This window comes from Phocoena sinus, chromosome 8 (genome assembly GCF_008692025.1).
Source record: "Phocoena sinus isolate mPhoSin1 chromosome 8, mPhoSin1.pri, whole genome shotgun sequence".
NCBI classification, from domain to species: Eukaryota; Metazoa; Chordata; class Mammalia; order Artiodactyla; family Phocoenidae; genus Phocoena; species Phocoena sinus.
Window position 1 is genome coordinate 110,027,448 of NC_045770.1, and position 18,638 is coordinate 110,046,085.

The 18,638-nt window shown below is 66.2% G+C and overlaps 4 protein-coding genes across 26 annotated transcripts in view; 3 read left to right on the forward strand and 1 right to left on the reverse strand.

Moving 5' to 3' along the window:
- Window positions 1-1,147: 1,147 nt before the first annotated feature.
- On the forward strand, window positions 1,148-3,041 carry SCT (secretin). Its single transcript, XM_032641740.1, has 4 exons — window positions 1,148-1,233; window positions 1,339-1,440; window positions 1,521-1,613; window positions 1,831-3,041. The coding sequence occupies exons 1-4, from the start codon at window positions 1,148-1,150 to the stop codon at window positions 1,952-1,954; spliced, it is 405 nt and encodes a 134-aa protein (XP_032497631.1). The 3' UTR covers window positions 1,955-3,041.
- A 122-nt stretch (window positions 3,042-3,163) lies between these two features.
- CDHR5 (cadherin related family member 5) lies at window positions 3,164-9,343 on the forward strand. Of its 13 annotated transcripts, XM_032641737.1 has the most exons (15): window positions 3,171-3,486; window positions 3,565-3,740; window positions 4,103-4,153; window positions 5,296-5,388; window positions 5,524-5,625; window positions 5,711-5,821; window positions 5,924-6,094; window positions 6,434-6,524; window positions 6,663-6,760; window positions 6,868-7,068; window positions 7,174-7,287; window positions 7,364-7,448; window positions 7,535-7,843; window positions 8,354-8,529; window positions 8,803-9,343. In XM_032641737.1, exons 1-15 carry the CDS (start codon window positions 3,432-3,434, stop codon window positions 9,238-9,240), a joined length of 2,271 nt encoding a protein of 756 aa, XP_032497628.1. In that variant the 5' UTR covers window positions 3,171-3,431; the 3' UTR covers window positions 9,241-9,343. The 13 variants fall into 13 exon arrangements, with proteins under 13 accessions (XP_032497623.1, XP_032497618.1, XP_032497625.1 ...); XM_032641736.1 differs by having other exon boundaries at window positions 3,168-3,740; window positions 7,553-7,843; XM_032641733.1 differs by having other exon boundaries at window positions 3,169-3,740.
- A 1,052-nt stretch (window positions 9,344-10,395) lies between these two features.
- Window positions 10,396-13,583, forward strand: IRF7 (interferon regulatory factor 7). 3 transcript variants are annotated; one of them, XM_032641469.1, is made up of 9 exons: window positions 10,396-10,550; window positions 10,738-11,057; window positions 11,133-11,295; window positions 11,390-11,597; window positions 11,917-11,978; window positions 12,079-12,232; window positions 12,547-13,074; window positions 13,153-13,271; window positions 13,368-13,583. In XM_032641469.1, the coding sequence occupies exons 2-9, from the start codon at window positions 11,038-11,040 to the stop codon at window positions 13,533-13,535; spliced, it is 1,422 nt and encodes a 473-aa protein (XP_032497360.1). In that variant the 5' UTR covers window positions 10,396-10,550; window positions 10,738-11,037; the 3' UTR covers window positions 13,536-13,583. The 3 variants fall into 3 exon arrangements, with proteins under 3 accessions (XP_032497360.1, XP_032497362.1, XP_032497361.1); XM_032641470.1 differs by having other exon boundaries at window positions 10,430-10,550; window positions 10,675-11,057; XM_032641471.1 differs by lacking the exons at window positions 11,917-11,978; window positions 12,079-12,232.
- A 531-nt stretch (window positions 13,584-14,114) lies between these two features.
- PHRF1 (PHD and ring finger domains 1) overlaps window positions 14,115-18,638 on the reverse strand; it is a 28,369-nt gene continuing 23,845 nt past the window's right edge. For 8 of the 9 annotated variants that reach the window (XM_032639784.1, XM_032639790.1, XM_032639786.1 and 5 more), the window contains 5 exons: window positions 15,955-18,546; window positions 15,575-15,720; window positions 15,106-15,378; window positions 14,880-15,008; window positions 14,115-14,467 (listed from right to left, as the gene is read on the reverse strand). In XM_032639784.1, coding sequence (XP_032495675.1) covers window positions 14,324-14,467; window positions 14,880-15,008; window positions 15,106-15,378; window positions 15,575-15,720; window positions 15,955-18,546 — 3,284 coding nt within the window. In that variant the 3' untranslated portion in view covers window positions 14,115-14,323. Of the gene's footprint in view, window positions 14,468-14,879; window positions 15,009-15,105; window positions 15,379-15,574; window positions 15,780-15,954; window positions 18,547-18,638 lie in introns of those variants that run through there. The other variant, XM_032639791.1, reaches the window with a different exon arrangement.

The following is an 18,638-nucleotide window of genomic DNA, read 5'->3' on the forward strand; positions in this document are numbered from 1 at the left end:
TAATTGTCAAAACTTGGAAGCAACAAAGATGTCCTTTAATAGGTGAGTGAATAAATAAACTGTGGCCCATTGGACAATGAAATATTATTCAGCACTAAAAAGGAATGAGCTATCAGGCCATGACAAGCCATGGAGGAACCTTAAATGCATATAACCAAGTGAAAGGAGCCGATAAGAAAAGGCCACAGACTGTATGCTTCCAACCTTATGACATTCTGGAAAAGGTAAAACTATGGAGACAGTGAAAAGATCAGGGGTTGATGAAGGAGGGGTGAACAGGTGGCGAGCAGGGGATTTGTAGGGCAGGGCCCTGGGTGGTACTGTCTACAATAGCAGACTCGCGTCATTGTACATTTGTCAAAACCCCACAGAATGTACAACACCAAGGTGAACCGTACTGTAAATCATGGGTTTAGTTAATAATGTACAATACTGGTTCATCGATTGTAACGAATGTCCCAAACTAATGCCTGGTGCTGGGGAGGCTGGGCACGTGCGTGTGTGAGCTCCTGTACTTTCAGCTGCATTCTTCCCTAACCCTAAAACTGCTCTAAAGAAAGTCTACTAATTATCTTTAAAATGCATATAAAGTTTAACACAAGAACTACTGGCTTTTAAGAAGTCCCCTTACTCGATTTGTAATTTACGTGTAAGGATTTCATGGGTGCTGGTTGTAAAAGGCCCGAAGCAGGCTCAGGTCTCCCGCCTCCAAAAATGCACCCAAAGGCCAAGGCGCCCCAGGCCCGGCTCTTGCGCGGCATCAGCCCCCACCCCCACCCCCACCCCCGCCCCCGGCCCACCTGCCCGCCGCTCCCCCGCCGCCCCGCGCCCGGCGACTGGGAAAGGTCACTGCACGGGCCGACACCCCGCAGGTCCCGCCCGCCAGCCCCGCGGGGGTCCCCTTGTCCCCGGGCGCCCGACCCCAGCGGGCCCGCCGAGGGGCGCCGCCGAGACGGTGGGGGCGGGCGGGCGGCCGGGGCGACAGCTGGGGGGGCGGCCCTGACCTTACCGCGCGATCGATGGGGCGCGGCTCGGGCGGCGCGGAGCCGGGGCGGCGCTGACCCCCGCCCGCCCCGCTCCCGCTCCCGGGCGCCGCTATAAAGGGGCCGCGGCCCGACGGCCGCTCAGCCCCCGCCCGGCGCCCACCATGGCCACTCGGGCCCTGCTGCTGCTGCTACTGCTGCTGCCGCCGCCGCTGCTCCGGGGCTGCGCCGCGCGCCCCGCGCCCCCCAGGTGAGCCCGCGGCCCCGGGCCCCGCGCCCGCCCGCCCCCACCCCGCCCCGGCCCTGACCACCCCCCCCCCACCACCACCCGGGCCCCTCCGCGTCCCCTCCGCAGGGCCCCGCGACACTCGGACGGGACTTTCACCAGCGAGCTCAGCCGCCTGCGGGAGAGCGCGCGGCTGCAGCGGCTGCTGCAGGGCCTGGTGGGGAAGCGCAGGTGAGGGGCGGCGGGATGGGGGTGGACCTGCCAGGGGGCTCCCCAACTCCAGACTAATTCTGACCTGGGGTGGGGAGCAGCGAGCAGGACACAGAGAACAGCACAGCCTGGACCAACTCTGCGGAGGGCCGCCTCTGCCTGCTGTGGTCCGACGCGCCCACCCTGCAGGCCTGGTGAGCACCAGCCCCATCCCCCCATCCCCCATCCCCTGCCCCATAGCCTCTCTCCCTGGGGCACCCCAGGTCCCGGGCACAACTGGACACAGCAATGGCCCAGGGGTCTGGGAGGGTGAAACTGTCAGCGCTGGTGACCAGAGAAGGCCCAGTTTCGCCGGGTGGGCAGCGGTCTCCAGCACCAAGACCCCAACCCCTAACCTGGCTGTCTCTGCAGGATGCCCCTGAGGCCCCCCGAGGATCAGGCCTGGTCTCCCCAGATGCCTCTTGGACTGAGGGCTGGGGTCATGGTGTCGGAGCCGGCCATCCCTGCTGCTGGGGGGACCCAGATGAGGCCCTGAGGAAGAAGGAACCTCCCAAGGGGAGCCTGGACAGGGGAGGGGGGCGGAGGAGGGGGGGTTGCAGTTGGCACCAATAAAGGAGCAATTCAGACCCTGGCCCTGTGAGCCCGCTCTGTGCGCCGTCTGGGTACCATCGAGAAAGCTGCTGCAGGGCACGGCTGCCAGAGGGAAGGAGAGACCCATCCTCGGGATTCTAGGACCGTGGCTATGCCCAGCTGCCCTTTCAACCTGGGAAGCCAGCGGGGAGCCTCATCTTTCCGCTTCCTTATCTCCTGCCCCATCCACTGAGCTCCCTGGAAGCCGCCCGGCACCTCTGGTATCCACACAGCAAACATTCAGGGGCTCTGGGAGATGTCCCCGAGATCCTGCCCCGGGGGGCAGTGGTGAGGGGGCAAGGAGGCTCGGCCAAGCAGGAAGAGGCGACAGGCAGGACCCAGGAGGCCACTCCCCAGTGAAAGGACCTGAGCATGAGTCCTGGCTCCCGGTCCAGGCACGCAGTCTGGATGGGTGGCTTGACCTCGCAGGGCCTGCGGAGCAGGGCCGGTGATGACACCCCAAGTGCCAGGCTGCAGGAGGCCTTGTAGGACCACGGGCTCAGGGTTGCTCTGCGAAGGTGTTTCAGGCGCGCATGGCCTGGGGCCTGAAGGTGCGAAGGGCTCCAACCGACCCATCACAGCAGCCCCTCCCCCACCCAGTGTCCTCTCCCAGCTTTTGGGCTTAGGGGGCTGAGGAAAGATGGAGGTGGGGCAGTTGGGGGCCTCTGCCATGGGCCCCTCACAAGGATGCCCCTCTGTCGGGGCCCAGGGTCCCCCCCCAGCTGCCAGCTGCCCCGAAGCACTGCCATCCTTGTCACTGTGACCCCGCCCAGCCCCCTGGAAGAAGCTGGCTTGTTTCTGGGACAGGCAGGGGAGTCCCTAGGACACATATAACCTTTCCCTTCCAGACCTGTCCCCTAAACTCGGGGACAGGAGGTGGGCCCGGAGGGGAACACCTGCGGCCTGAGCCTGGACCTCCCGGACCGCCTTAGGAGCTGTGCCCACGAGGGTTCTGGCAGAGGGGCCCAGCAGAAGGGCGTCCCAGGTTGGGGGGCAAGTACAGCAAACACAGAGGCCCACCCCAGCCCCAGCCCGCCCAGGCCCCCAGTGCCCGCCCACCAGCTCTGGGTTCCTCTGTCTTGGGGTCTGTGGGTTGAGCCCCTGTCAGCGCCTGCACGTGGCCCGGTTCCGGCGGCGTAACCACCTGGTCTGCCCCTCCTGGCAGCCGGCGAGGCCTGGCCGGCGGCCAGCGGGGGCCCCCTTGGTGGAGGCCAGTCCTGTGGTTGGTTGGCAGCAGTCGTTGTAAAGGATCATAAAGTGGGGCGGTGCCCGGCAGGGGCGAAGGTCGCCCAGGCAGAGACTGCGCCAGCAACACAGCCGCTCAGAGGGTCCCAGACGCCAGACGGGCCCACAGCCTCCCCCGGGGCCGCCCGCCTGCCGAGATGGTGACTTGGGCCCTACTGCTTCCTCTGCTCGTGGCCGTGGCCCAGGCCCAGGGTACTGGGGGCAGTGGCAGAGGGGCGGGGCGGCAGGCAGGGTGCTGGCGGGCACCAACCCTTCCTCTCCAACTTCCAGTCTGCTCTGTGGAAAAGACCTCCTTCGAAGTCAGTGAGAACACGAGTCCCGGGCAGCTACTTCTCAACATCACCGTCCCTGAGGGCCAGCAGGTGACCCTCGGGCCCTCGCCCACCCGTTTCGCATTTCGGATCCAGGGGACTCAGCTGTTTCTCAATGTGACCCCGGACTACGAGGTATGGATGGCGGGCCCAGGGCTGGCTGTGCCCATGGGGTCAGCGGGGGTGGCCGACCCTCCATGGGACCCAGGCGGCCACCCACACTTGTCCCCAGAGAAGGGCTCTCTGGGGATCTTTGGGTCTCAGTTTGCCTCTCGGGCCCCCAGGCTTGGCTGAGGGCTGGCCCTGAGGGGGTGGGGCCCTCGGGGGACGAAGCTGCCTGGGCCCCGCCGCCCTCTGGACTCAGCATGGATGACAGGGACCCTGGGCCAGCACCTGCTGCTCTCGCTCTGTCTCCTCACCTGTGGAATGGGGCGGGGGGGGGGGGGGGGGTTGGGCCAGCTGCCCAGGTGATTCCCACACCTGCCCGCCCCCCGCAGGAGAACTCAATGCTGGTAGCAGTCCTGGAGTGCAAGAGGGCTGACGCTGTGGTGAGTCTGCCCCCCAGACCCCCTCCGGCATCCCCATATCCCCACCCTCCCCGTGATGTCAGAGGGCTCCGGCTTGGACCTCTGTGCCCTGCTCTGCCTGGCCCACGGTCACTCCCTGGCGACCTCACCCAGTGGTGTGTTTCAAGTGTCACCTCTGTGCCGGCAACGCCCACACTTCCCCCAGCCCAGGCTGTGCCTCGAGCCTCAGACTCACAAACCCGGCCCCGGACGGACATCACACCCCACGGACACCCCCGCCCTGAGATCCAAGGCCCCCCCAAAGGCGCCTCGCCCTGCCAGCTCAGTCCTCACTTCCCCCTCCCCACGCCGGTCCTCCAGCAAATCTGCCGGCTGACTGGGCCTGACACCAGCATCTTCCGCTGGTCCTTCTGTTCCCCTCTTGGCCCCGCCCACCCCAGTCCACTCTCCGAATGGCAGGAGAACGATCCTATCCGGTAAAGCAAGCAGCGGTCCCTGCCCTCCCAAATAAAGCGAATAAAGGCCCAGCGGCACGCCGCGCCCCCAGCCTCCCACCCCGGCTGCTCCCTGTCACCTGCTCGGAGAGGCGCCCGCCTCCCTGGCCCCTCGCACCAGTCAGCTCTGTGGTCTCCCTGAGCCCCGTGGGTGCCCCCCGCCCGACGTCACAGCACACCACCCACTAATACCTCGGGATGAGCCTCTAGCGGACAAGGCCGCTTCTTCTTAACGCGGTAGTGTTGTCACGTCCGGAAAAGGCAGGGGCTCCTCAGCAGCGCAGCATCCAACGCCCACACCCCCCCAGCTCCAGAGCAGTCTTTCGCAGTTTCCTGCCAGCGAGGTCCACCCAATGCAGCTGGTTGATGTTTTTCTCACGTCTCTTTCAACATATGGTGTCCTGATTTTCCGTGAGACTTATGCTTGAAGAAATTCGATTGTTTTGCCGTTTTCCTCATTTGGGGTTTTGCTGGTTGCGCCCCCAGTGCCTGCGTTATTTTTCTCCAGGGCATTCGCACCTTCTGTGCTTTAAAAAAATTGCTTTCTGTTCCTCGTCTGTAACGCCTGCTGGAGCGGGAGCCCCAGGCAGAGAGCTGCCTTGGGAACTGTACCCCAGCGCCTAGAATGAGCTCACGCCGCTGGGCCGGGGACCCTCCTCCCTCCCCCAGGTGACCAGCCTGAGGGTGTTTGTGTCAGTGCTGGATGTCAACGACAACCCGCCCAGGTTCCCCTTTGTAGTCAAGGTCCAAAGGGTGCCGGAGGTGAGTGGAAGGGAGCAGCAGTTCACACCACCTGGGGCATCTGGCGCCTGGGATGGGGGGGCAGAGGGCTAGTGGCTGGCGGGTCTCACCCTGGGGACACGGGCGTGGCCAGACCGACCCCCCTCCGTACCCCAGGACACTAAAGTGAATGCCGTCGTCATCCCCGAGACAGAGCTGAAGGCCCAGGACCTCGACAAAGATGACATCCTGTTCTACACCCTCCAGGAAGTGACCCCGGTCAGTGCCCCCAGCCCTCCCCTTTGGGTATCCCCACCTCTGCGCATCCTCCCGGGGTCCCAGGCTGAGTCCCCCACCTCCCCAGGGTGCCAGCGGCTTCTTCTCTTTGGTGGGCGCGAACCGCCCAGAGCTGCGGCTGGACCGGTCACTGGACTTCGACAGGTGGCCGAACATGACCTTCCAACTGCTGGTCCGGGTGAGCAGGCCACTCCCGCCCTCATCCCGGGCGCCCACGGCCCCACCCGAGCCGCTCCAGCCGCAGGCCCCCAGGCCTGACGGCAGGGCTGCGGGGCTGCAGGACACGCGAGAGGAGAGCGCGGAGCCCAGCCACTCGGCCACAGCCACCTTGGTCCTGGAGGTGCGGCCCGCCGACCTGCGGGCCCCCTGGTTCCTGCCCTGCACATACTCTGACGGTTTTGTCTGCCTCGAAGCCCAGTACCACGGGGCTGTGCCCACAGGCCACACACTGGTACGGGGGCTGTGGAGGACCAGGGCAGCGTGAGCACGGGCCTGGCTGCCAGGGGGTCAGAGTGGGTTGTGATTTTCAAGCAAATGTGAACGATTTTTCGTAAACCAATCTTGCCCCACCCCGTGGTGGCAAGTGGGACACAGGGCCTCTGAAATTCAAATGAGGAAACAGGGTCCAGCTGTCCTCAGGGCAGAGCCAGCCAGGCCCCTGGGACCCAATGAGGGACCCCAGGGACCGACCTGGGTCCCTGACTGCCCCCTGGGGCTACTCCAGATCTCCCTGAGGGGAGCGGGAGGGGCACCAGTTCCACGGCGTACCCTCCCCTCCCTGTTCCCGCAGTCAGGACCCCTCATCCTGCATCCTGGGCCCATCTACGCTGTGGACGGGGACCGGGGCATCCATCAGCCCATTGTGTACAGCATCATCGGGGGTGAGTGGGCACCAGCCCCCAACTTCTATCTCCATGCAACACCCTGACCCCGTCCCCACATGGGCAGAACCAGCTGTGACACTGGGACTTCAGGCCTCCAGAAGGGACTGCGGCCAAACCCTCCCGCCGTCCTCCCAGGAAACGAGGATGGCTCGTTCTCCATTGATGCCAACACAGGCAACCTCACCATGACCAAGAGCATCCCCAGCCCCAAGACCTTCCTTCTGCTGGTCAAGGTGGGTGCCCGCACAGGGCCAGGTCTCCACGGGCCCTTCCTGGGCCCCTGGCTACAGGGCTCACCCTTCAAGGACCTGCTGGTCACTGCGGCCTCTCCAACCCCCAGGGCAAGCAGGCGGATCACGCCAGGTACTCAGTGACCCAGGTCACGGTGGAGGCCCAGGCCGCCAGTGGGAGGCCGCCCCGCTTCCCCCAGAGCCTGTACCGCGGCACCGTGGCGCTCGGCTCTGGGGTGGGCGTGGCCATCAAGGATGCAGCTGCCCCCTCCCAGCCTCTGAGGATCCGGGCCCAGGATCCTGAGTTCCCAGTAGGCACCGCCTGGTCCCTGGGTCTGCCCGGCCTCCTGCTGTGGGGGGGGTTGGAGCGGTCTGGGGAGCAGCCTGGGCTCAGGACTCACTGGGGCCACGTCCAGGACCTCAACTTGGCCATCACGTATCGGGTCACCAACAACTCTAACTTCAGAATGGACGGGGAGGCCATGCTGACTGGCGCTTCACTGGTGCACGCCGGGGTCTTCTATGCAGAGGTGAGAGGCGGGCAGTATCTCCGAGGGCCAGGGGTCAAGCTGGAGCCCAGGAGGGACAAGCCCCCTTCCCGCCCAGGTTGAGGCCAGGAACACGGTGACCTCAGGCACAGCGACCACGGTCGTGGAGGTTCAAGTCTCAGAACAGGAACCCGCCCCCACAGGTGAGCCTCCCAGGGACCCCGGGTCGACTCGGGGAGGGCTTCTTGCTAGGGGGAGTGGCGAGCCTGAGCCCTGGCCCTGGCCCCAGGCCCCCCCACGTCCCCAGAGACAGCAGGAACAACCGGAGCCTCCAGCGGCACCACATCAGAAGCCCCTCGGCCCCCTGAGCCCTCTTGGGGGTCCTCCACGACCAGCTCTGGTGGGGACAGCAGCCCACACCCCTCCTCAGGCACAACTCTGAGGCCTCCGGCCTCCTCCATGCCTGGGGGGCCCCCCAGTGTGGGAACCAGCCTCTCCTTGCCATCAGCCTCACCCAGTGGGGGCTCAGCACAGACCTCAAAGCCAGGAACCTCTCTGCCAACGTCCCCTGGACCCAGCAGGACCCCCCGGCCTACAGGTAGCACCACCATTTACCCTAGTTACCCTCATGCTCTCTGACTCAGGACTCTGGGCGGTCGCTGTGGGGTAGGGTCTACCCCAGGTCGGCCCAGCACGACCATGGGGACCACGAAACCCCAAGGGGGGTCTGGCAAAGAGACAGGTCCTGGGGGGCCCCAGGAGGTAAGCTAGGGAAGATGTGTGGAGGGTGGGGCGGAGGCCAGACTTAGGATCCAGCGACCCACCCAATTCCCAGGGCCATTCAGCCCACGGGCCCCGTGCTACCCTCAGCTCCCTGCCTGGCATGTTGGCCCCCTACCACCCACCTGGAACTGGTGGGCACTGACCCCCTCCCCGCTCCCAGTAGCCCGGCCTATCGGGGCTCCCTGGCGGGGGTCAGTGGCGCCCACTCCTCCAAACGTCATCTCTGGTGGCCAGCCCTAGCCTGCTCTTCGGGTGTCCCGAGCTTGCCCCAGGCTGGCCCGGGAGTGCTTGCGGTGGGACAGCAAGCGGGCAGTGGTGTTGCCAGCAGGGACGCCTGGGACCAGTGCAAGACGCATTGAGGACTTGCGCTTCTCGGTGGTGGATATGGCGGCGCTGGGCGGGGTGCTGAGCGCGCTGCTCCTTCTGGCTCTCATCGCCCTCATAGTCCTCGTCCACAAGCACTACGGCCACCGACTCAAGTGCTGCTGTGGCAAAGCGCTGGTGAGGCCCTCGGGGTGGGGGAAAGGACAGGAGAGAGGACGGGGGGGGCGGTGGAGAAGCGGCAGGATGGAGAGAGAGGCAGCGTGGAGGCCAGGAGTCCACCCGGGAGATGCGGGGCGGAGGTGAGGAGGGACGGGGCGTACACACCACAGCCCACAGATGGGGGGAAGGGCAGAGAGCGGCAGAGCGTCTAGCCGCCTGTCTCTGGGGGAACAGGGGTGGTCTGAGCCCAGGCCTGGTCTGGTTGATTGCTGGTTCCCGCCTGCCCCCCAGGAGCCCCAGCCCCAAGGCTTTGACAACCAGGCCTTCCTCAACAACCCTGACGAGGCCAGCTGGGCGCCGGCTCCTAGCCCCTCATCCAGTCCCGTCCCGCTGGCTCCCCCAGAGCCTGCACCCCCAGAACCCAAGCCCGCCAGCCCGGAGACCCTCCGCCGAGTCGCCGAGTCCCCTACGGTGGCCCTGGATGGGGACGGCCCGGCCGCTGTGAGGTCCATCCTGACCAAGGAGCGGCGGCCTGAGGGTGGCTACAAGGCGGTGTGGTTCGGCGAGGACATCGGGGCCGAGGCCGACGTGGTGGTCCTCAACACGCCTGCCTCGGAAGTGGACGGTGCTGGCGACGAGGGCAGCGAGGGCAGCGGCGACGAGGGCGCAGAGGTGGGCCTGCGCGGGGGTGCCCAGGATGCGCCTCGCTCCGACTCCATCTACCTCTAGCGTGGCCGCCCCTCCTCTCCCGGCGAGTCTGGATCACTGGAGTCGGCTTGGTGGCTCTCCCCCCACTCCACTGCTCAGAATAAAGTGACATTTTCGGATCTGCTGGGACGCGTGGGGTCTGCCCCAAGGGGCTGCCAGTGGGGGTTGTCAGGACGTGGTCCATCTGCTCCAGCCCTGCACTGAGTCCTCCTCAGAGGGGCCGCCAGGGGCGCCGTGGGGGCGGAGAGGGGTGGGCGGGGTCGTTCCCTGCCCAGAGCACTGGGTGCTGTTTCCCGTAAACCACCTGCTGCGCCCGCGGGGCTTCCCAGGCTCGGTGCCAGCTGGTGGCCAGGAAGTTCCTCTCCTTGTCTAACCACAGCTGACCCAACAACACAGAGATTCTTCCCCTGGGGGAGGCAGAGGAGCCACGTGGCCAGGAGCCACCCTCAAGGACACTCGTTTGGGAGAGCATGGGCCCGGGGACCTTCCGGGGGGTCACACTCCTGCATCTGTGGGCTACAGTGAGGGCAGTATACACGCTGGGGTGCCCTCGGAGGCACGTGGTCCAGGTGGCTGGGCTGTGACGGGCGGTGCGGGGTGGAGGCGGGTGGTTTGGCCCAGTGCGACAGTGGCCTGCAGGCCCTGGGCCCCGGGCAGCAGGTGGGGCCAGTGGGTGCACAGGACAGAGGCTGTGGACGCGACCCAGAGCCACGGAGTTGGGGACCGAGCCCCCTCCACTGGCTTCCTCAGGGGCGACCCTCAGTCAGGACTTCAGCCCCGACCACCGCCACTGTCCCTTATGCATCACTGGCGTTTTTTCCTCACGAAAAGGCATTTCCGATTCCTTTCCAAATATTTTAATCTCGACAGTATTTGAGTATTCTTGCCTGGACAACTGTCACTGGTAAGAACCCAAAGAGCACAGCTGCATCTCCTCCCACGCACCCCCCTCACCCGCTCGTCCGCTCAGGGACCTGACTGGTTTTGCTTCTGATCCCGGGGTCCCCAGCTTATCCCACTGCTTCTCCCACCACGTTGGTTGCTGGCGCCCCAGCCCCCCGCAGCGCTGGGTGAGGGAGGGGAGCGGCTGGACTCCGAAGGGGCTGTGCCCTGCGGCAGCCAGGACCCCAGTGCCGCCCCCGCCCCCGCCCGCGGGATCACGTGACTTCCCCGGCCCCGGCCCCGCCTCCGGCCCCCGCCTCCATAAAAGCGCTTGCTCCGGAGCCCCAGCGGAGCCGAAATTTCCCGCGCCGGCGGTGCCAGTACCAGGTACTCGGGACTCCCAACCCACGCGGAGCGAGAAAGGCAGCGACGGCCGCGTCGGACCCCAGGTTCGCTCCGCGGAGCAGTGACCAGGAGGGGGCGGGCAGAGCGGGTGACGGCGAGGGGCACGGGTCCGGAACTGGGGGACCTGGAGGCGGAGATCGCGGTGACGCGCGGGGTGGGGCGGGTTAGGTTTCGTTTTCCCGCAGCGCGCGGTTTCGTTTTCCTACGGCCGTTCCCGTCGCGCCCCCGCAGGGCCCAGCCCGGACGCCGGCTCGACACCTGTGGCCCCTCGTGTGCCCCGAGGCCCCGCCGCATCTGTAGCCACACCCATCGCCTCCTTGGCCAGGACTCACCTGGGCAACACCGTGGCCAGAAGTCCTCAACTTCCATCTGTGACCCCAACACTTGGGACCCCAACACCCGGGACTACCTGCGGAGACTCACGCGGAACCCTCCTCTCGCCTGCGCCATCCCCCGACTGCCCCCGCGACCCCAGCCCTCGCCGCGGAGGACGCGCCGCTCTCTCTACGCCCAGCCCTTGCGGAGGGAGCAATGGCCGTGGCTCCCGACGGGTGAGCCCGCCGCCGACCCCACCCACGCCCCCGGTGGCCCGCGCGCGCCCTGACGCCCGGCTGCTCCGCCCGCAGGGGGACCCCGCGCGTGCTCTTCGGAGACTGGCTTCTGGGCGAGGTCAGCAGTGGCCGCTACGAGGGACTACGGTGGCTGGACGCGGCCCGAACGCGCTTCCGCGTGCCCTGGAAGCACTTTGCGCGGAAGGACCTGGGAGAGGCCGACTCGCGCATCTTCAAGGTGGGACCCCAGCCCCGCCCGGGGCGGGGGAGGGCCGGTCCAGGCCCAGGCCCGAGTGTCCGGGCCGCGTAATCCACTCAGTCTCGCTCCCCAGGCCTGGGCTGTGGCCCGCGGCAGGTGGCCTCTCCGCAGCATCGCAGGTGCCCGGCCGACCGCCGAGAGTGCGCTCCGAGCTTCCTGGAAAACCAACTTCCGCTGCGCGCTGCATTGTACGCGGCGCTTCGTGATGTTGCAAGACAACTCGGGGGACCCTACCGACCCTCATAAGGTGTACATGGTCACCCCCGGGCCGGCGTGCGGAGGTGAGGAGGCCACGGCCAGGGCTGCCGGCAGGGAGACTTGGCTCTGTCCCGGGAGCAGCCGCTGGGTCGGATTTTCGGTTTTAGAAAACTGGCATGGGAGAGGCTGGTGCCAGATTGCTGGGGGATGGCGGGGCCGGGGTGAGGGCGTGTGGCGCGGCTAGCGGGGACTGGGGATTGCTGGGAGGAAGCTCATGGGCCTGTTGGGATCAGTGAAGGGGAAGTGCGGTTGAGCTTTGAGGAGCTGCCCAGGGATTCCCACCTAGGTGTCCCACTCCGGAGTCGCAAGTCCAGTGTTCCCCCAACCCTAATTCTCCCTCAGAAAGCCCAGGCATTATTAGCCAGGGGGAGGACAAGGCCCTTGAAGATGCCCCACCTACAAGGGTAAGGTCACTGCCCTCTTGGATCCCACCTTGGGGCCGCCCCCTCTCACTGGGCTGGGGAGCTGCTGAGTTATGCTGGGACCGTCTGTCCTCTCCTGCAGGATGGGCTGGCCGGGCTGAGCCCTGAGCCCTGTGCCCCAAGCCCAGCCGGAGATGCTGGGGACCTACTGATCCAGGCTCTGCAGCAGAGCTCCCTGGAGGACCATGTGCTGAAAGCTGCGTGTGGGGTGGAGCCGATAGCCCCTGGGGCTCCTGGTGAGGGGCTGTTGGAGGGGGATGCTCTGCCCTGCAGAATTCTGTGTGCCGAGGGGAGGGACACGCAGGACAGCAGAGTCCCGGGGGAGGCGGGGTGCCCAGCAGGGACGGTGCTGGCCAGAGGTGGGCCATCATCCCTGCTGGGCACAGCTGAGCCTCCTCAGGTCCAGAGCTCCCTGCTTGGGAGTTGTGCCCGCCACAGTAAATGTGGCGCCACAGCCCCAGGCCCAGCTAACAGGAGCTAGGGGACATGTGGAAGGAAATGGGAGGAGCTGGCGGCTCGGGTGCCAGCTCAGGCCTGCCCTCCTCTCCAGACACGGGCCCACCCCCAGCCCCCTGGCAGCCCGGAGAGGCGGAGCCCCGCACCACAGCCTCCCCCAGTGCCTGCACCCTGATGGCAGGGCCTCTGCACGTGGCTGGTCCCACCTGCTCACAGCTCGGTCTGCACACACTGCCCAGCTTGGGGGCCCTGGACTTGACCATCACGTACAAGGGCCGAACAGTGCTGCAGGCGGTGGTGGGGCGCCCGAGCTGTGTGCTCCTGTATGGCCCCCCCGATGGAGGTGGTGGCGCTTCAGAGCACCAGCGAGTAGCCTTTCCCAGCCCCGCCCAGCTGCCCGACCAGAAGCAGCTCCACTACACAGAGAAGCTGCTGCAGCACGTAGCCCCAGGCCTGCAGCTGGAACTGCGCGGTCTCAGGCTGTGGGCCCGGCGCCTGGGCAAGTGTAAGGTCTATTGGGAGGTGGGAGGGCCCCTGGGCTCGGCCAGCTCCTCCACCCCCGCCCGCCTGCTGCCCCGGAACTGCGACACCCCCATCTTTGACTTCAGCACCTTCTTCCAAGGTCAGTGATGCACCTGCCCTGGGGCTGAGGGCCTCCCCGCCTCCCCCCACCCCCCCTCACCAAAGCCCTGTCCTGCAGAACTGGGGGAGTTTGAGGCCTGCCGGCGCCGGGGCTCCCCTCACTACACCATCTATCTGGGCTTTGGGCAGGACCTGTCAGTGGGAAGGCCCAAGGAGAAGAGCCTGGTCCTGGTGAAGGTGAGGTGGAGGATCCCTGGGGGGGGGGGGGGGGATGGAGGGAGGGAGGGAGGCTGCAGACAGCCCTCCCCCCGCCTGACCGCGCCCTCCCCACAGTTGGAGCCATGGCTGTGCCGGGCATACCTGGAGGGCGTGCAGCGCGAAGGCGCGTCCTCTCTGGACAGCGGCAGCCTCAGCCTCTGCCTTTCCAGCTGCAACAGCCTCTATGATGAACTGGAGCACTTCCTGGAGCACTTCCTGATGGAGGCGGAGCAGCCCGGCTAGGCTGGGCCCCCAGCCCCTCCCGATCTAATAAAAAGATCCCAAGAACCAGTGCTGGTGTCCTGACCAGGGGCAGGCTTGAGACTGAGGCTTGGGAGGGGCGCTGTGGATGCGAGGTTCACCCCACTGCACGGGAAGCCCGTGGCCTGTGGGCCCAGGAAGGGAGCCCCCTGCCCCGTCCACGTAGGCCTCCTGTGCACACCCGTTCTCCTGACTTCACAGTGAAGAAACTCAGGGCATGCTTTAGAGCCAACAAACTGCTCCAAGAGCGCAAGGGCCCTCAGGACACGTGTCCCCCCTGCCCCCAGAGGGGGCAGCACCTGGGGCCCCTCTGCCGTGAATAGGGCTCCCCATCTGTGCTGCGCCCAAGGCCTGTCCCTGGCCTTCGAGACCCGCCAACACTGCTCTGCTTGGGAGGCGGACCCAAGTGTAAACCCGAGCAATTACTCACAAAACACAGCGAGCAGACGAGGGATCCTGGGGCCAGACGGCTGCCTGTGGGAGAAGCGCCGCCCGCCCGCCCGCCCCACCTTTGGTTTCTCATCACCAAAGGCTTTGCCTTTCAAGTACTGAGCCAATCAAGACATTTCTAAAGATAATCCGTTTCTGATAAATTAGAACACGAGGGGAACAGTGTGTGTCTATAATGTACATAGAAAAGTCCAGTTTTAAACTGTGAGCAAGACAGGTGCACGGACCACGTGCGATCACAGGAACCCTGGAAACGGGAGGGCGAGTGGCCCGGAGTTTTCTGCTTCGGCTACTCCAGCCAGGAGGGCCCCGGGCAGGCCTCAGCCCTCGGCACCCTGGGCAGGCGGCTCCTCACCGGCCTCGGCCCGCCGGTGTCTGCGCATATGCCTGTACTTGTCCACGTAGGCCTTCACCAGGTTGCCCACCTTCACGGGGTTGATCTCCCCACTCTTGCTGTGGCAGATCTGGGGGAGTGGGGCACAGTTACCCGGATGTCCCTGCAAACCCGCGTGGTCAGGGATCGTGGGGATGGAGCCCTGGGGACCACGCCATGAGGGACAGCAGGCAGCCTGACGTGCGCCTGCCTGCTCTGCCCCCCTCAAGGGCTGCTGAGGGTCCCACTGAGATCAGCTGGTATGTCCATCTCTCAGGGTCTCACTTCCTACCCATGAGCTGGGTTAAACATCTTGTGTCACTTAGCCTCTTTAACTAAAGTCACGAGGACACAGTCGTAAGCCCCTCACAAACACCAGCATTTTATACCCCCGAAGCATCAATGAGGCGTGGCTACAACTGGCCTGAAGCTGCGCCCAGGATGTGGCCCAGTGACCCTGGGGCCGGAGCCCCTCTCTCTGGGCTCACGGACCCCACACCCACCTTCTGCACAGCCTTGCGCAGAATGTCCTTGTACTCGTCCTTTGTCACCTCCCTCTTCTGGTAGAAGGGCTTGATGGCCAGCTTCACCTCCTCCACAGCCCGCTCTTGCACGTGCAGCTTCTTCATGTACTGGGGGGGACACTTGTGAGACCACTGGCCCCTGGCTTCCCACCCACCCACCCACCCACAGGCGCCAGTCCCTGGAGGAAGGAGGGGCGGGACTCACCTCCTCGTTCTTGGTCTTCTCCGAGGCTGGCCTGGGAGCAGCTGTTCTCTCCTCGGAGCTGTTAGCAGCGGTGGGCACAGTGGCAGCATGACCAGCTGGCTCTGAGGCTGCAGTCAGGACGGTGGGCACCGGGGCCGGGCTCTGGGCCGCCCCGCAGCCCATCAGAGGCAGGCTCCCCTGCAAGAGGAACTGGACCGCGGGCTGGCTGACAGGTGCGTATGGTGGGACACTCGAAGGCAGAGCTGGAGTGGGGGGCAGGTTCAGGCTCTGTACCTGGGCGAGAGCACAGCCCGCTCAGCCCCTGCAGAGCTCGGTGCCCAGTGCCCAAGGCAACGTGCTCCCAACCCCCACTCCCGAACCACTAAAAGCCCCAGCAGAAAGGGGCTGGTGCATGAGGCCCTCAGCCCCAACCCGGCCCAGCTTGAGTGGCCTGAGCCCAACGCCACATCCCTGCAGGCCAGGCGCCCACCTGAGAAGGGTCAGCATCAGGAAAGACAGGCTCTGGAAGCACATAACCAGGGGGAGGGGGCTCAGAGAAGGGAGCCTGCTGGAACGCAGCCACGGGGCCCGTGTCCTCGGTTTCCCGGGGCTTCTGCGGCCTGTGAAGCGGCGTCCCTGAGGGCCAACACAGGGGGGTGGGTGCTCTGTGGCCACGCCAAAAGGCTGTTTCCTGGCTGGAAAATTCCAGAAAAGCATCCCAGCAGCAAGGACCACAGGTCAGGCCGTGGCCATCTCCCTGCATGACCAAGGAGGCCCGTGAGCCATCCAGGGAGAAGACTCCGTGGTGGTCGCTCTGAGCCATCCTTGTATCCCGCCCCGTTGCCCCGCCCCGCCCAAGCGCCTACTCACGCAGGCCTCTGTCCTCAGCCGGGGCACCGCTGTCCACCTCCTGGAGGTCCCAGGTGACTCTCTTCACCAGCGCCTTAGCCCGCAGCAGGGGGTTCTGAGAGGGACCCTCCTCCTTCCCCGCAGGCGCCCCACCCATGGCTTGGCCTCCCAGAGCGCAGGGAGCTGTGGCTGCTTCGGCCGCGTCCTGCTGGAGCAAGTGCTCCTCTCGAGGGCCCTCCATCCTGGGCAGGGGCTGCACCACATCTTCACCGTGGATCCGAGACACCTCCCTGCGGATGATGGCCACGGCCAGGCCAGCGTCGTGCTGCTGGCCAGCCGGGGGCCCAGTGGGCTTGAGCAGGAGGCCTCGCTCTGGGGAGGAGTCCGTGCTCTCCGGGGAGGGCGGGGAGCTCATGTCATCAAGCTGCATGAAGATGGCTTCGTTTGAAAAGTCCTCGAAGAGGTGCCCCGCCTCCACGGAGTCACCGTAATCCAGATCCTCGGGGGGGTACTCGGCTGGCACCTCTAGGACTGGGGGGACCTTTGTGGGGGGCTTGTCGGCCTCAGACCCCTCCAGCAAGGCATCTGTTCCTGCCAAGGCCAGGGGCCTGGCCGGGGGCTCCCTGTCCAGCCTGGGCTCCCCCTGGGGAAGGGGTGCCGGAGAAGCCTCTTTCGGAGCCAACTTCCTCTCCGGGGAGCGGGGGCGGGGCCGTGGGTGCTTCTCACGGGACCGAGGCCGCCGGTGCTCCCGGGGCCTGTGCTCGGGGCTGGGTGACCTGGACCTACGCCGCCTCCTCTCCCAGGAGCCTCGCCTGTCTCGGAGCCGCGCGGCACTCTCCCTGTCGGGCCGCTCCCTCCTCTCCCGGGGGTGCCTGGGCCTCCGGGCTCTCTCCAGGCTGCTGTGGGGTGAGCACTCCCTCCCCCGAGACCGGGACCCCGACCTCCGCCTCTTCTTCCTCCTGCCCTCGCGATGCTCGTGGGAGGAGCTGCCGGGGCTGCCGGAGCGGGAGCGGGACCTCCGCCGGCCTCGGGCCCAGGAGCCCCTCCTCCTCTCCCTGCTCTTGTCCTTGGCCTTTCTCCGCTTGGCGCGCTCGCGGCTGCTGGAGCGGTCGCTGGAAGACCTCCGATCCCGGGCCTTGGGCCGGTGCCTCTTGGCCTGGTCCTCACCTGCCGGTGGCGACGCAGACCGCGAGCTCCCGTCCCCCGAGCGCGACGAGCGGGACCCTGAGCGGGCCCTCCGGTGCTCCCTGGTGGCGACCCTCGGCCTCTGGGCTTTCTTCCCACTGCGGGAGCTGGACCTGGAGCGGGAACGGGTGGGGGACCGCAGCTCCACGACCCTGTGGGTGGTTGCGGGCAGGGCGTCCGGACTGGGTGGGGCGTCCGGCTCCACCGCAGTCACACAAGTCACCGTCCGCCCCTCTGAGCCAAAGAAGGAGCTACGGGGTGGTGGGTCCTCGTCCCCCCAGGGCTCTGGCGGGGACGGCCTCTGTGCTTGTGCCACGGGCTCCTCCTCGCCCTGGAGCTCGGGCAGGCCGCAGGGCCCCTGGGGGGGCTCGGGCTCCTTCCCCATGCCGGTCTGCACCGTGTAGGAGGTGACGCAGCGCACGGGCGGCAGCACGGGGGCCTTGGGGCTGTCAATGGAGATGGTGCGTGTGATCTCAGAGGGCAGGAGGCCAGAGCCCGGGTGCTCGGGGCTGCTGCTGGCCGAGCTGGAGTCAGAGCCCGTGGGGTTGAAGGGGTCATAGATCTCGCTCTTCAGCTGCTTCGTCTTCCTGACGGAGAAGAGGGGCACAGGGCTCTCTCTTCTCTGCACCTTGCTGTCCACGGGCCGGAACGTGTTACAGAAGCCGGGGCTGAGGACTCTGCCGGAATGGGCTGTGTTCCCAGGAATGTTGATCCTGAAGCTCTCGAAGGTGGAGCCGACACCCTTCCCCCGGGAGGGGCCCAGCGGGGCAGGGGGCTGGGGGCCGCCCCCCGAGCGCGTGCTGGGCTCCTGAGCGCCCCTGCTGCTGGGCTCACCCTCCGCCCTGGCGCCACAGCCAGGCTGCCTGGGGCCCTCCCTGCCCGTCAGCCGGCTGATGCAGGAGCTGGGAATCTCGACACTCTGCCCGCCAGCAGGGACCTCGCCCACCCGCCTGTCGTCTCTCCTGATCTTTGGTATCCTGGGGAGCTCGGAGATGTCCGTCCTCCTGGGAGCTGGTCTCGGGGCCTGTCCCAGCACCGTGCTCTCGGAAGGCGAGTTAGAGCTACCATTCGAGGTCTTCAATGCCGCAGACCTAAGAGGTGGAGGGTGCTTGCTGTCGCCGTTAAATCGGGGGCCGTCACTTTGTTTTAAGCTGGGTCTGCTCACGCTGGACAAGGTCTGAGCCTGGCCTGACTGAAGGGTCACCAAGGAGTCCAGTCTCACAGCTGCCCCCAACGTGAGCGCAGGGACATGGGCGGGGGTGGGCGGGGCCGGGGGTGTGCCTGGGGTAGCTCTGCCTGGACAGCTGGACCCCAAGCTCTCTGGCCCGCTTCCTGACTGAGTCCCTCTGGGCTGCAGGCAGGCCCCCGACCCGGCGCCTTCTGCCCCTCTGGATGGACCAACTGAGTTTCGCTGAAAAGAAACTGGCGCTAAAAGACAAAAGGCAAACAGCCATCAGTCCCCACCCCCATCCTTAAAAAGCTCCACCCTCCTCAGAACACCCTCCCAACGGTGCACGGTT